Genomic DNA, 12,294 nt, shown 5'->3' on the forward strand with positions numbered 1-12,294 from the left:
AAGCAACCAAGCTCCTCCCTCCATCCCTCCCCCAGGCATCCCAATACAAGAGAAAACTTTCTGCATGGGAGCTGGCTAGGGAGAAATGATGTTGTTGGGAATGGAAAGGTGAAGGTGAGAAAACCAAGACTTTCTGTCCCCTTGGAGATAAAAGCCAGCCAACATTACCTTCAGAAATCTGTGTGAAGGCTTTTTTATTTTGAAGGGGACATTGTAAGTATTTTGGTTTTGCTAAATATTTGTACACTATGAGAAAATTCAATTGCTGATTATTTTCATTTAATTCTATGTCTATTTGATCAAAATATTTGGGAATGTATGTATACAAATGTGTATGTCTATATATATAAAATATGTGCCCACATGTATTTAAGTATTCGATGTGGGTTTATTTTAGGTACAGGGAGCATCTACTTAAGAAAATCTGTCATTAATGTAGAACCACTATATTGCTGTAAACATGTAGCTCTTCCTGTGATTTACATGTGTCAGTAAAACATTTTACTGCACATTGATATATTTGTCATGTTATTTACTATTAATTATTGTCATATTAATTACTGCCTGCTCTGTTTTGTTATATCACCTTATGCATAGTATTCAAATTGGCTGTAGTACTGCCTAATCTTAGTTACACTGAACTTGGCATACTGAAATTTCTTTAGCAACACAAATCTGGAATGTTTTTCTCACAACAAAGCTGGTGAGTGATTTTTTTTTCCAGGATGCTTAAGTAATGCACAGTATAGCCCATTGCATAGATTTCTGCTTTTGGAAGTAATGAGCATATGATATGATACTGATGTTGTGAATAACTTTGTCTATTGCATGTGTTAAAAAATCAAACCAAGCAGCACCAGAAAAAAAAAAAACAAAAAAAAAAAAACAACAGAAAACCACCAAAACAGAAAAACCAAAAAAACCCCAACCTGAAAAACTGCACTGCTAGATATTTATCTAACCCATCCAAACATAAAACTTTTCCTTGGAATGGGGTGATGAATGAGAAGTGGAGAGTGGGGGACAAAGTGCTGGCCTTGTATTTAAGAAACAGCAATACTCCTCTGAAATGTCCAAGTTGGATTTTACTAAGGACTTAAATCTGTTAGATCTGTTCACCATCACTGGCAGTTAAATAGAAGAAAATGGTGATCAGAAACAGAAATTTTCTTTTTCTGCTTATTGAAACTGAATAGGTGATAGCAGAAGCTTTTGGCAAGGTACAGAACAGAAAAGAGAGAATTCCTGTCCTGTTTCATAACGTGTTGCTGTGAGCTGCTTTCTCTTTTTTTTTTTCTTATTTCAGGTGAAGAGGTGAACACATCTTTATTCTTTATTCCCATGTGAAAGAATATACTAAATGCACACTAAAACAAAACTAGCAGTTAGTTTACCCTTTATTTTTTCCAGATCCAGGTGGTCACAGGAAATATCAGTGGGTGGCCCTTGACAAGGGTGTTGATAGAAGTAATTTGAGACTCAGAATTGGTTATAATCCATGCTAAAACTAGATTGAAACACAAATAAGGACATTTTTATATTTATGTTCCTACTAGTTTTCCTATTTTGAGAAACTTCTCATAAACTGCCCCTTACTGATTTTGATAGTATTTTACCGAGCAGTTTTATCAGTTTCAATTCTACTTTTGTGCATTATTGGGTAAGTTATGGTCAATAGTTTGATGGCTATTACCTCGCTGCATTTAAAAGGAACTCTGTGCTTTTAGGGTTCTGAAAAGAGTTCTGAAATGCAGACAAATGGAGACAAATCAATGAGTTGTGTATAAGGCTTGAATTGGTATTTTGTTTTTCAATCTAAAAGTCTAAATTTGTTAGTTATCATCTCTAGTGATTAGTCACTACCCCAGCAAGCATTTTTTAATCCATGTCTCTGAAACATTGCATTAATACACTCATTTTTGGCAGTTCTAGAAAATTGTCTGAAAACCCTTTGTCTTAAGAAATCTTAGTAGGAAATTGTACTTTAGCAGTTCCCAGTGTCTGTTTCACTTAAAGACTCATTGTTCATCCCTTTCTAGTACTTTGCACATCATTTGTTCAGTAAATTTCATCAGTGTATCTGGAATTCCTTGGGTTTTGACATAAAAATATTTTGTGTCATTTTCGCAGTACCCTTAAGCCAGCAAGACTAACCTCAAACAATGCCTAGCTTTGTACACTGAATGCAGTTCTCTCAAGATGAGAAAATGAAGTCATTCCCACTTTAATTTAAAATAAAAAGTTGAATTTTAAGATGTGTTCATGTATCCTTGATCCTGTAGAAAGCGGTACTTTAGTAACTGAAGGTACCAGGGCATTTGTATCTGATATTGATGGAATGGTCTCTGCTACAGGACCAGAGATATGAAAACCTGTTCAACTCTTAATTGAATTTAAATGCAAGTTTCTTTCATGTGCTGTACTGGAAATTAACAGATCTGAACTGTAGCCTTGGATCTGTCTCAGCAGCATATTGACATAGTACGTATTGACATACAATTTCTTTGCACTAACTTGTAGCTACACACCCAAGTTTGTTCTGTCAGGTTCTAGAAAAAGTCTCGTGCTTAGGCTACTTCTAAGAAAACTTGTTCTGTATCTTCCCTCCCAGAATTGGTTACTGGGGAAACTTCTGTGTCCCATCAAAAATTGAAATTATTTCTAAGGGCAACATTTTACCTCAGTGTCTTGCCTTGAAAATCCAGCTAATTCAGCAGTATATGATGTGGTGGTTGAGTTTAGCTGAGCTTCAGGAATTCCAAGTAATCACTCTGTCTTTTTAATACAATTTTAGTCCTTTGTATCGGAAGAATTTTTCAGTCAAATCTTCTTAGCTTCCTTTTTCCTAACCTGAGTCACAATCTTTAAATACTTGGCAGTTTATCAAAGGCCAAGAAGTCTGGTGTTCCATGTGAGCACAGGTATGTTTCTGGTACGGGTCTGCTGAAGAAATCTTCTCATGAATGTCTATGAATATTTGTCCTACTATGACTTCTGGTCACAGTTGCTGAAGGGAATGTGTTGCATCTTTTTGCTCTTGATCACTGCTTTTGTCAGATTCTTTTTTTTTTTAAATTCAGCTCTGAAACCCTTAGTACTAAAATGGTGTTTGTATTTGATAAAACCATTTCCTCTGCTTCATTTCAGTCGTCGTAGTTCCCTAAATGCTGAGTTTCTCTGTTGTCCTTAAAACTGCTTTGAAGATAAAATTGATCTTCTTAGAATTATTAAAAATTGAAAAAAAATAACATCTTGATTTTCAATTTATCTTTTGAGCTTTCAATTGGAAATGGGTCTATGTGGTTTGGCTAAGTAACAGTTCTTTGGTTATATACTTCCATTTTGTTACCATGGTGAATTCTGATCTCTGAGTTGCGGTTCCTGATCCGATCTGAACATGCTTGGAAAGTCCCAGTGGAGGAAAAAAAACCCTCCCGAGTTCCATGTTCCATAAACCCCAACAAAATCATTGCATAATCATTCTTGCTTGCATATTCTTTTTAAATAAATATATCTGCATCTAAAGAAGAGGGCTGTAATTGCAAGAGAGTATTGATTCTCTAACATAGTCCACATGTGAGCTCAGAAAAAGAAGTAGCACAGCCTGGACCTCAGCAATCAAAAATGCAGACTGTCTTAAAAACTTGGCAGTGACCAGAAGTGTTTATTAAGTGGGAGTAATCAGTTTTGACATGAGGCACAAAGGACAAATCCTCCTGTAATGTGTCAAAGTTTTCTTCATCTTCTGTGGATGAGAACTGATGTCCTGTAAATTGCTGTCATCTACAGTAGTGTGGTAAATTCAGGCATTAGTAACTGAATGCTTACAGGGATTTGCCTTCAGTCACCTCAGTGCATCTCATTGTCGCCCTTCCCCTTTGTCAGGGTTTTAAGCCTCAAGTAGAATAAATGAAAATGCAACTGGATACAGCCTTGAGCCGAATTCAAGTTGGCCTTGCACAGTGGAGGGGATGGAGCTGATGAGCCTGAGAGGTGGGACATGTGGAGCTAAATTCTGTTTTCAGGAAGTACAGAGGAACAGTAACTGAGGTGCAAGGCTGCTGATACTTTAATCTACAGTGAGAAACAATTAGGTGATTGTCAGGGTTCTGACAGAGATGTGATTTTGACGCTTCCAAGCTGGAAAGGCAAAGGAAAAAAGTATCTTTTCTGTAACCTGAATTGCAGAGGGTAGATCCAGATTCAGTAGTGGATCTTTATTGTGTTTGTTTTCCATTACTCTTTTTCTAAATCGATGTGCTTCTAGATGGTTTTACCTTGTATCCTGGGTGCCTCAAACATAGCAGGACCAGCTGGTCAGAAGAGCTGATTGTCCTGCTGTGTTCAGTGTTGGTGTGGTCTCACCTGGAGCACTGTGGGCAGTTCTGGGCCCTGCAATTTAGGAAGGATGAGAAGGTCCTTGACTGTATCCAGAGGAGGGCAACAAAGCTGGTGAAAGGGCTGCAAGGAATGCCCTGAGAGGAGCTGTTGAGGGCTTTGGGCTTGTCTCTTTTGGGGAAAAGGAGGCTGAGGGGCGAACTCATTGCTCTCTACAGCTTCTCCTATTGAAGAGAATAAGGTGCTGAGCTCTTTTCCGTGGGATCCAGTGGCAGGACACGTGGGAATGGTCCAAAGCCACACTGCAGGGGTGTACATGGGACATTAGGAAGTGTTTCTTTGCCAAAAGGGTGCTCAAACACTGCAACAAGGCTTCCTAGAGGGATGGTTGATGCCCCAGGCTTGTCAGTGTTTAAGAGGCATTTGGGCAGTGCCTGAGGCCTTAAAATGGTCAACCCTGGTCAGGCAGCTGGGCTGGATGGTCACTGTAGATTCTTTTCAATTGAAATAGTCTATTCTTATTCTACTCTATTTTAGTCTATTTTGATACGGAGTTTCGGAGAAGTAAAAAATCATTAATAGATAATAAAGCTGGGTGTTATTTCTGGTATTTTCTAATTGTCAAGAGCTTTCTTTCTTAAGTTACCTCTAGCACTGGAAACAAACACTCAGAAGGAAAAATGGATCCCTTGTTTTGGCCATCAGAAACTAACAGCTTCCGACGTTTCACCCCCGAGTCCTTGGCAGCAATTGAGGAAAGGATTGCCAACAAAAAAAAAGAGCAAGTCAAAGTTAAAGGGAAGGATAAGGACCAAGGAGTTGAAGAAGATAAACTTACTCCTCAACTTGATCTGAAAATCTGCAAAAAGCTGCCTTCTCTGTATGGGGACATTCCTGCAGATCTCATTGGGGAACCCCTGGAGGATTTTGATCCATACTACAGTGATCACAAGGTTAAAGCTTCCCAAATTTTTTATTTTTGCCTGCTGAACTCTTAAGGGACAGTAAAAGCTCTATTTAGGAGATGCTGGCATTTAATGATTCTGTAGATAGACCTTTGAACTTTACTGACAGCTTTTGGGGGGAGTGCTAAGGTATGCTCTGTATTATGCAATGAAGATGTATTTTAAGTTCCAGTCAAGAATCAAAATTAGTCATGAAAACATGATATGTGATTGGTACACTTTAATAGTAAATATATTCTGGGATAAGTGATGCTTTGTTTTCCAGAGCAGTTTCTCTGATGCCTGTGGGGCTGAACTCCCTGTTGTATAAACAGTGCCTGTTCAACAGTAGATCATGCTGGAATGGCAGATGCTTTCACTGAATTACAAATATTATACAAATTAAGGGAGGCACATTTGAGATATTTCCAGTACTCTGTGTAGCAAATCCATGTATTTTCATTGTCTTCAATTAATTTTCTGTAACTTTATGTCTCACTGGCTTTTTTTATTGTGCCATATTTATATTGCACATACTCCATGCTATTCCAAAGTGGTTGGTGATGCTGACTATAGCAGTGTATAAAGTAAGTAAATACTTAAATGATTACTACTGTCAAGGAGGACTTGCTCTGAAGAGCAGAAGGTTCCATCCAGTCCCAGTTCCTGTTTTAGTGTATACCACAAGGTGTTGGAGTATAATAATTTTATCAGAAAACATGCTTTAGACTTTGATCTTCCAGATATTTTTTTCTCAAAGTAATCAAAGTGATACTTTGAAGATGAAGAGAAACTAAGGCTGATTGAGTTGAAGAAATTTATATTAAAGTTAGGAATAGTGTTTAGTGTTAGGAATAGTGAATTAGTGTTTTTCCTTCAAGAGATTTCATTTTTCCTGTATGGAAAAAGTGCTGAGCTGCATGGACCTTAAGGTAGCTTAGAGGGAATATACAGTGTTACTTGACAATGTAGAGGTATTTCAAAATTAATTTTTTTGCTTTAACTGTCCAGGATTTTGGCAGGGCTACACAATGTGTATTTTGTAAATAATCTCTTGTAGCCTATAAAACTGTCCAAGAGTAAAGTATTAAGACCATTTTTACAGTGCCAGAGTAGTAATTTAATTAATTTGACTAAGTGAATATGATTACTTGCTCTTCATATTCATTCCCATTATGGCTTCTTCCTCTCAGGCAATAAAGAACTTCTACAGAGCTGCTGTCTTTCCTTCAAAATGTGTATAATCAGATCACAGCTCCAAGTAAGAATAAAGGAAAGCTGTACTCCTAACTGTAGTTAGATATAGCTCTAGATGCAGACTTGAAAAACTGAACATTAACTTTTTGCAGAAATTTGTAATTCATTTAAATGTTTCATATACTCTGAATCCTTTTTTTATAGACTTTTATGGTGATAAATGAAAGGAGGACTATTTTCCGGTTTACTGCCACACCTGCCTTGTTTATATTTGATCCTTTTAATCCAGTCAGAAAAGCAGCAATTAAAATTCTAGTCCATTCATATCCTTTCACTGGTTTCCCTGATTTGAATCTTAAAATATGCTGTGCCATTTTCTGTCATTCTGTTCCTCTGTTTCTGCTTTTTCTGATTTTATTTGGAATTATTAGTTAGTGGAAATAGGTCTTTTTAGGTGAACATGTCTGAACATGTTAAACATATTATGTCCCACTAGTGTCCTAACTTCCAAAACTGTCTCCACATGCAGATAATTCATTTTTATATTTAAAATATGAATTTTACCCACCTAGGAAGGTTTGATCTTGCTGGGATTCTTAGGATGGTCCTGTGCAGGGATGGGAATTGGATTTCAGTGATCCTTGTTGGTCCCTTCCAACTCAGGATACTTTGTAATTCTGCTATAAGTTTCTTTGGAAAACATATGAAAAGTTCCGAGCATATTCAAATGAAACGTAATTATTTGAATGCTTGTGTGGTTTTTGTGTGTGGAAATCAGCAACTTCTATGAACTTCATTTTTTATAATGTAGCAGATTTTCCTTAACTTACTATTCACATTTTTTGTTGGCATTATTACATGTACTGTGTTACTCAATTGTATGGCTATGACTGTCCCTAAGCTTCTTGAACAAGCCTACTGGACTGAGTGAGTACCTCAGTGGCCATGTGTTCCCTATTTTTCCAAGGACACTAACATGCAGGCCTGAAAACTTTAAATAATGTGGTGATCTAATTTAGGTGTTTGAAAATTCTCAGATAGACCTCTGAGGAAGACTGAGGATTGTTATTATATCACAGAGTCTTTTGTGGAGCTTCAGTGCCTTTTCTTACAGGCTGTCACCATATGCCCTTTTTTCTGTGTTGCCTAATTTTGCCATCTGGTGTAACATAGGAGGTTGGCCCATTTTTCCTTTTGAGGATTAAATCTCTTAGAGAGACTGTGTAGCAGGCTTTTAACTTAATATCTCTCATTCTACAGCAATAACCTGAATTTCTATTATAGCTGCTTCATGCAAAAGCTATAAAGGAATTAATATTCATTCTGTTCTTTCCTCCTGTTTCCTGGTAACTCTCCTAAGTCAGTTGTTCCCACAAGGAAACCATTTATTTGTAATGTCTTGCTTCCTTTTGTACTTGTGCTCTGTATCCAGTGTAACTTGAGTTAATGTTCCAGAATTTAATCTGGAAAATGTGCCTGGAGCCTCAGAAGTTCTGTAATTTAAATTCCTTTTATTTTGGGGTAGGCATGGTGATAACTTAATTTTCTGTAGGATTTCTTTCAGTTACACTGTATTTGTCAGAATAAGTATATAAAATGTGCAGACTTTACAGGCTGAAATAAATCTTTGCTGTTATCTTTCTGCCAGAATGATGAGGCTTTGAAATTTTCCAGCCTGCTTTAGAACATAAACACAGTCTTAAAAATGTTTCCTAAGGAAATGTGAGCTATCCTTTGTCCAGAAATAGCATCATATGCTCATGTGAATGTTTGTATTTGTAGATTTACATGGAAAATTTACTAAACTTCAGGAAGACATCTTGTCCCCATGATGCTTCTGAAAGTAATGCAACCTGTCCTATTTTGCTTCACATTTTCTACCTTTATCTCCATGCAGGGACTAAATCAGAAAAAAGATAGAAATGTGCCTGAATGTGTATCAGTCTCAATAATATTTTTATTTCTGTAACTTTAATATACACTTTCCTCCTCAGATATGTTTTCAATGCCATATATACTACTGAAATATTGATAAAAATAGTAGCGAGAGGATTTGTTTGGAATGAATTTACCTTTCTTCGAGATCCATGGAACTGCTTGGATTTTTCTATTACTATTGTAATGTAAGTAAAACTCAATTGTTCTTTTACACTCAGGGGACAAAAACACAGAGGAAATACTGTTTGGTGTTGCTGAAATTCCTTGCAGTTGGCAGCATCCTCCCTGCTAAACTGTGCTTGAATCAAAATTATCATGTCTGCAATGAGAAAAACAGACTTTAAAGTAAGACCTAAGTGAAAAGCTCATGTTAGAACTGTGTGATTGTTCTCAGTTTAGTCCATATTTAAATTTTGTCAAGAGGCAATTGCATAGACAGCCCAAACCAAGCCTGCCTCTTTATGTTGTCTTAGTTGTACTCTGCATCAGATGAAACTCATTCGAGAAGGACCCAAAATGGGTCACAAGGTGTTGAATGACTTGGTGATAAATAACAGATGAAATCCCAGTGTCAAGCGTTGCTCAAGGAAGAACAGACCTTTCTTTACATGCAAATTCATGGGCTCTGAAATAGCTTTCACTTGTTGGGAAGATGGAGTTTAAACAGTTTTGTAAAAGCACCACTCCAGCATGCAATCACAGTCAGAGAAGGAGGTAGAAAATAGACATCGTGGGTAAGAAGTAAAGAAGCAGAACACACATTATTTCACGTGTGGCCTGTATTTTAATTCAGGATTTTGTGTAGTTTTGCTCCTCACATGTCAAAACATGTCAGAATTAAAAAAGATGCAGTGAAGATGTATATCTGTAATTCCACATAACAAAAAACTAAATAGAACTCGCATGAAAGAACAATTGCAGAGCAGGAACACAGCTGAAATGTATGGCACAGAGCCAAAAAGCCAAATATTTTTTTTCCTACAATGAGAGCTAAAGGCACCAAATGAAGTTCTCAGATGGCAGAATAAAAAAAAAAAGGGAGTAGTTTGTAACACTACATGTGGGTTTTTCCTCATTTGTAAATAATAGGTTGTGTACACAGGTGTCAGCACACACATCTATATGTAGATGAACAATTATTCTTATGGGTAATGATGAACTCCTTAGGAGCTTGACTATTGTTGATCATCAGCAACTATCACTAGATAGTTACTGATAGTTACAACTATCACAAGACAGCTCAACAAGTGCATGAAAAATTTCATTTGGGGTCCTTCTTCCCTAGCTGCACCCCTCATTAATTTGTGTTCAACTTAACAATATAGTACCTTCACCTGTTTTATTCCATGTCTTACAGTACAACAAAGAAAACTATTTGGAAATGAGCTCGACTGCTAACTGAAGTGTAATTATTTTGTTATTACTGAGTTGTAATTGAGGTGCTTGAGAATTATTCAATCTTACAAACTAGGCAAAGCCAATGTGCTCTGATCTGCTGCTGACAAAGTCATGCTCTGAGGGGAGGTTGCCTTTCCATTGTCTTGGATTTTGTTATTGAGACTATTTATTTTATGGAATTCTGTTACCAGTTACAGCCTTGTCATGAGATGGGTCACAATTCATGTCCTTTCTGACATGAAAGAAATCTTAGAAAATATGGGGTAACCTGTTAAAGTGCAATGCTTTAAAATACTGATTTTCTGAAATTTTCTAATTGTTGAAATGCTAAAAGTGAAACCAGTTGCAATACTCAAGTTCTCACTGATTGTTAAATGTTAGAAAGACCCATGTGGTACAGAATAGACATGTTATAAATCTGCTGTTGCTCAGCTTCCTTCTCCTGGTGTGTGTTTAGTTTTGAGATAGCTGCAACATATACTTTCATGAGAGAAGCCTCAGTGTGAGAGTGTGGTTATGACATTAAGGTTTTATATTTATTTGACATTTTGATGGATAAACTCTTCCAAAGTTAAAGCATCCAAATCCACACTAAGTAGGAGCTTACTGTATTTCTTTTCAGAGGCACTGCTCCAAAGCCCCATTACTTTATATCCATACCTAGAAATGAACTTAGAGTCCTAATTTTAGGCATATATCTTAGAAAATATTTGACCTATTTATTTTCTCCAGTGTATTCATTACTGCCTGCTCCATAAGGAAGTGCTTTGAAAAGCTCCATCTTTGTCATTCATTTCAGTGTGGGTTAATTTTACAGGTACATTACTGCATTTCACAGAGTTGGCAACGTTTCAGTTCTTCGAACTTTCAGAGTACTGAGGACTTTGAAAGCTATTTCAGTAATACCAGGTAAGGAACAACACATCTGTAGAGGGTTGGAACATAGCTGATGGATAGGCCAGCTTAAACCACGACAACACCTTACTGATATTTGCTCTGCTTCACCAGGATGCAAATTCTAATCCCACTTCTGTTCTTTTCTTCCAATTCTCTGGTCATTTTTGTGACCCCAAGGAATCCCAAGGTGTGACTGTTTTGCACCCTCAGGAGCATCCTAACAATTTTTTAAATCATCTTTCCTTCAAATGATTTTGACAAAGGCAAATTTATTTTCTGCATTTTTTTTTATACTATCACTGGTGTTCATTTTTATTTAGCCCAGTACCTTTATCTCTATAATTTGTCTCCCTGGAGCAGCCATATGCTGATATTTGAACCACCATATTTCTGGTTTCATGTTCTACCTCATTAGCTTAACCTTCTCTGGGTTGTTTCCCAGAAAGCTGATTTCACAATTTGAGAGATTTTCATTCATTTCCTTACTGACCACAGCCACTGTCTGGATCGTGTGTAATACTTTGAACAGTATGTTGCATACACCATCCAGATATTCAATATTTTTGTAAGTCGTGTCCTTAATTAGGATACCAAAGTATGATTTCAGAGTCCAGCTGCAAAAATTCACTTGAAAAATCTATAAATTACTATGTATCTCATGGTTGTTATAGATACTAACTTTACCATTTCCATGCAATTGCAAATAGATTTTTGATTTTGCTATGGAATTATAGCAGGAATTAAACATTGAAGTTGTTTAACTTTAGTATCAAAGCCACACATCAATACTTTTCCTTTGTCATTAACAAACTTGCAACTGTCGTGTCTTGTCATACAGGAACAGCATTGCATTCCTTTTCTCACCTTCCATGTTATTGGATCTTATTTTCCTAGGTCTGAAAGTCATCGTAAATTCACTTGTTGAGTCTGTTAAGAAACTCGGGGATGTGTTGATCCTGACTGTATTTTGCTTGAGTATATTTGCACTAATAGGCCTCCAGCTTTTTATGGGAAATTTAAAATCCAAATGTGTCCTCAATAAAACTCTGTACACTGATTCATTATGTAAGGATCCCAAGATATATGTACCAAATGATGAAGGTAAATGTTCTTCTTTTCTCCCTTTACATAATCTGTGTATCTTCCTATGTATGTCTTAATTTTTCACAGAGTTGTTAAAATACAGTTTTCATGTATTCCTGCCAAGAAGATTTGTCCTTCCATTTGCACAAATAGTAGTATGAAGTCTCTGGGACAACTGAATTTGAGATTAGTAAATCTTGAATTTGGAGAAAGATCAGCAGTCTGTGGGATAGAAGAGACTGAGTTTTCTATAAGCATTTTCTTCTCTATCTGTGCATTGCACAGGGATCCTAATTTTAGGGGTACTGCAGAGAGAATTATTTTTTCCATCACTTACTCTGTATTTCATGGATTTTGCCCACTTCTCATAGAGATTCTTTTTTTTAACAAAGATCAAATAAAATCTTACATTGTTAGTTGTGCAGCAAATTGTTACTATATATTTTAAATTGTCAGAGAGACGGATCAGCTGAGAATCAGTCCCATATGCACTTCATTG

At 36.6% G+C, this 12,294-nt stretch overlaps 1 protein-coding gene across 1 annotated transcript in view; it reads left to right on the forward strand.

Moving 5' to 3' along the window:
• The first annotated feature begins 5,018 nt into the window (after positions 1 to 5,018).
• Positions 5,019 to 12,294, forward strand: part of LOC138105587 (sodium channel protein type 5 subunit alpha-like) — a 33,526-nt gene continuing 26,250 nt past the window's right edge. Inside the window, exons 1-6 of the mRNA XM_069005724.1 lie at positions 5,019 to 5,291; positions 6,684 to 6,802; positions 7,317 to 7,406; positions 8,474 to 8,602; positions 10,633 to 10,724; positions 11,607 to 11,819. Coding sequence (XP_068861825.1) covers positions 5,019 to 5,291; positions 6,684 to 6,802; positions 7,317 to 7,406; positions 8,474 to 8,602; positions 10,633 to 10,724; positions 11,607 to 11,819 — 916 coding nt within the window. The remainder of the gene's footprint in view (positions 5,292 to 6,683; positions 6,803 to 7,316; positions 7,407 to 8,473; positions 8,603 to 10,632; positions 10,725 to 11,606; positions 11,820 to 12,294) is intronic.

The sequence above is a fragment of the Aphelocoma coerulescens genome, chromosome 2 (genome assembly GCF_041296385.1).
Source record: "Aphelocoma coerulescens isolate FSJ_1873_10779 chromosome 2, UR_Acoe_1.0, whole genome shotgun sequence".
Classification (NCBI taxonomy): Eukaryota; Metazoa; Chordata; class Aves; order Passeriformes; family Corvidae; genus Aphelocoma; species Aphelocoma coerulescens.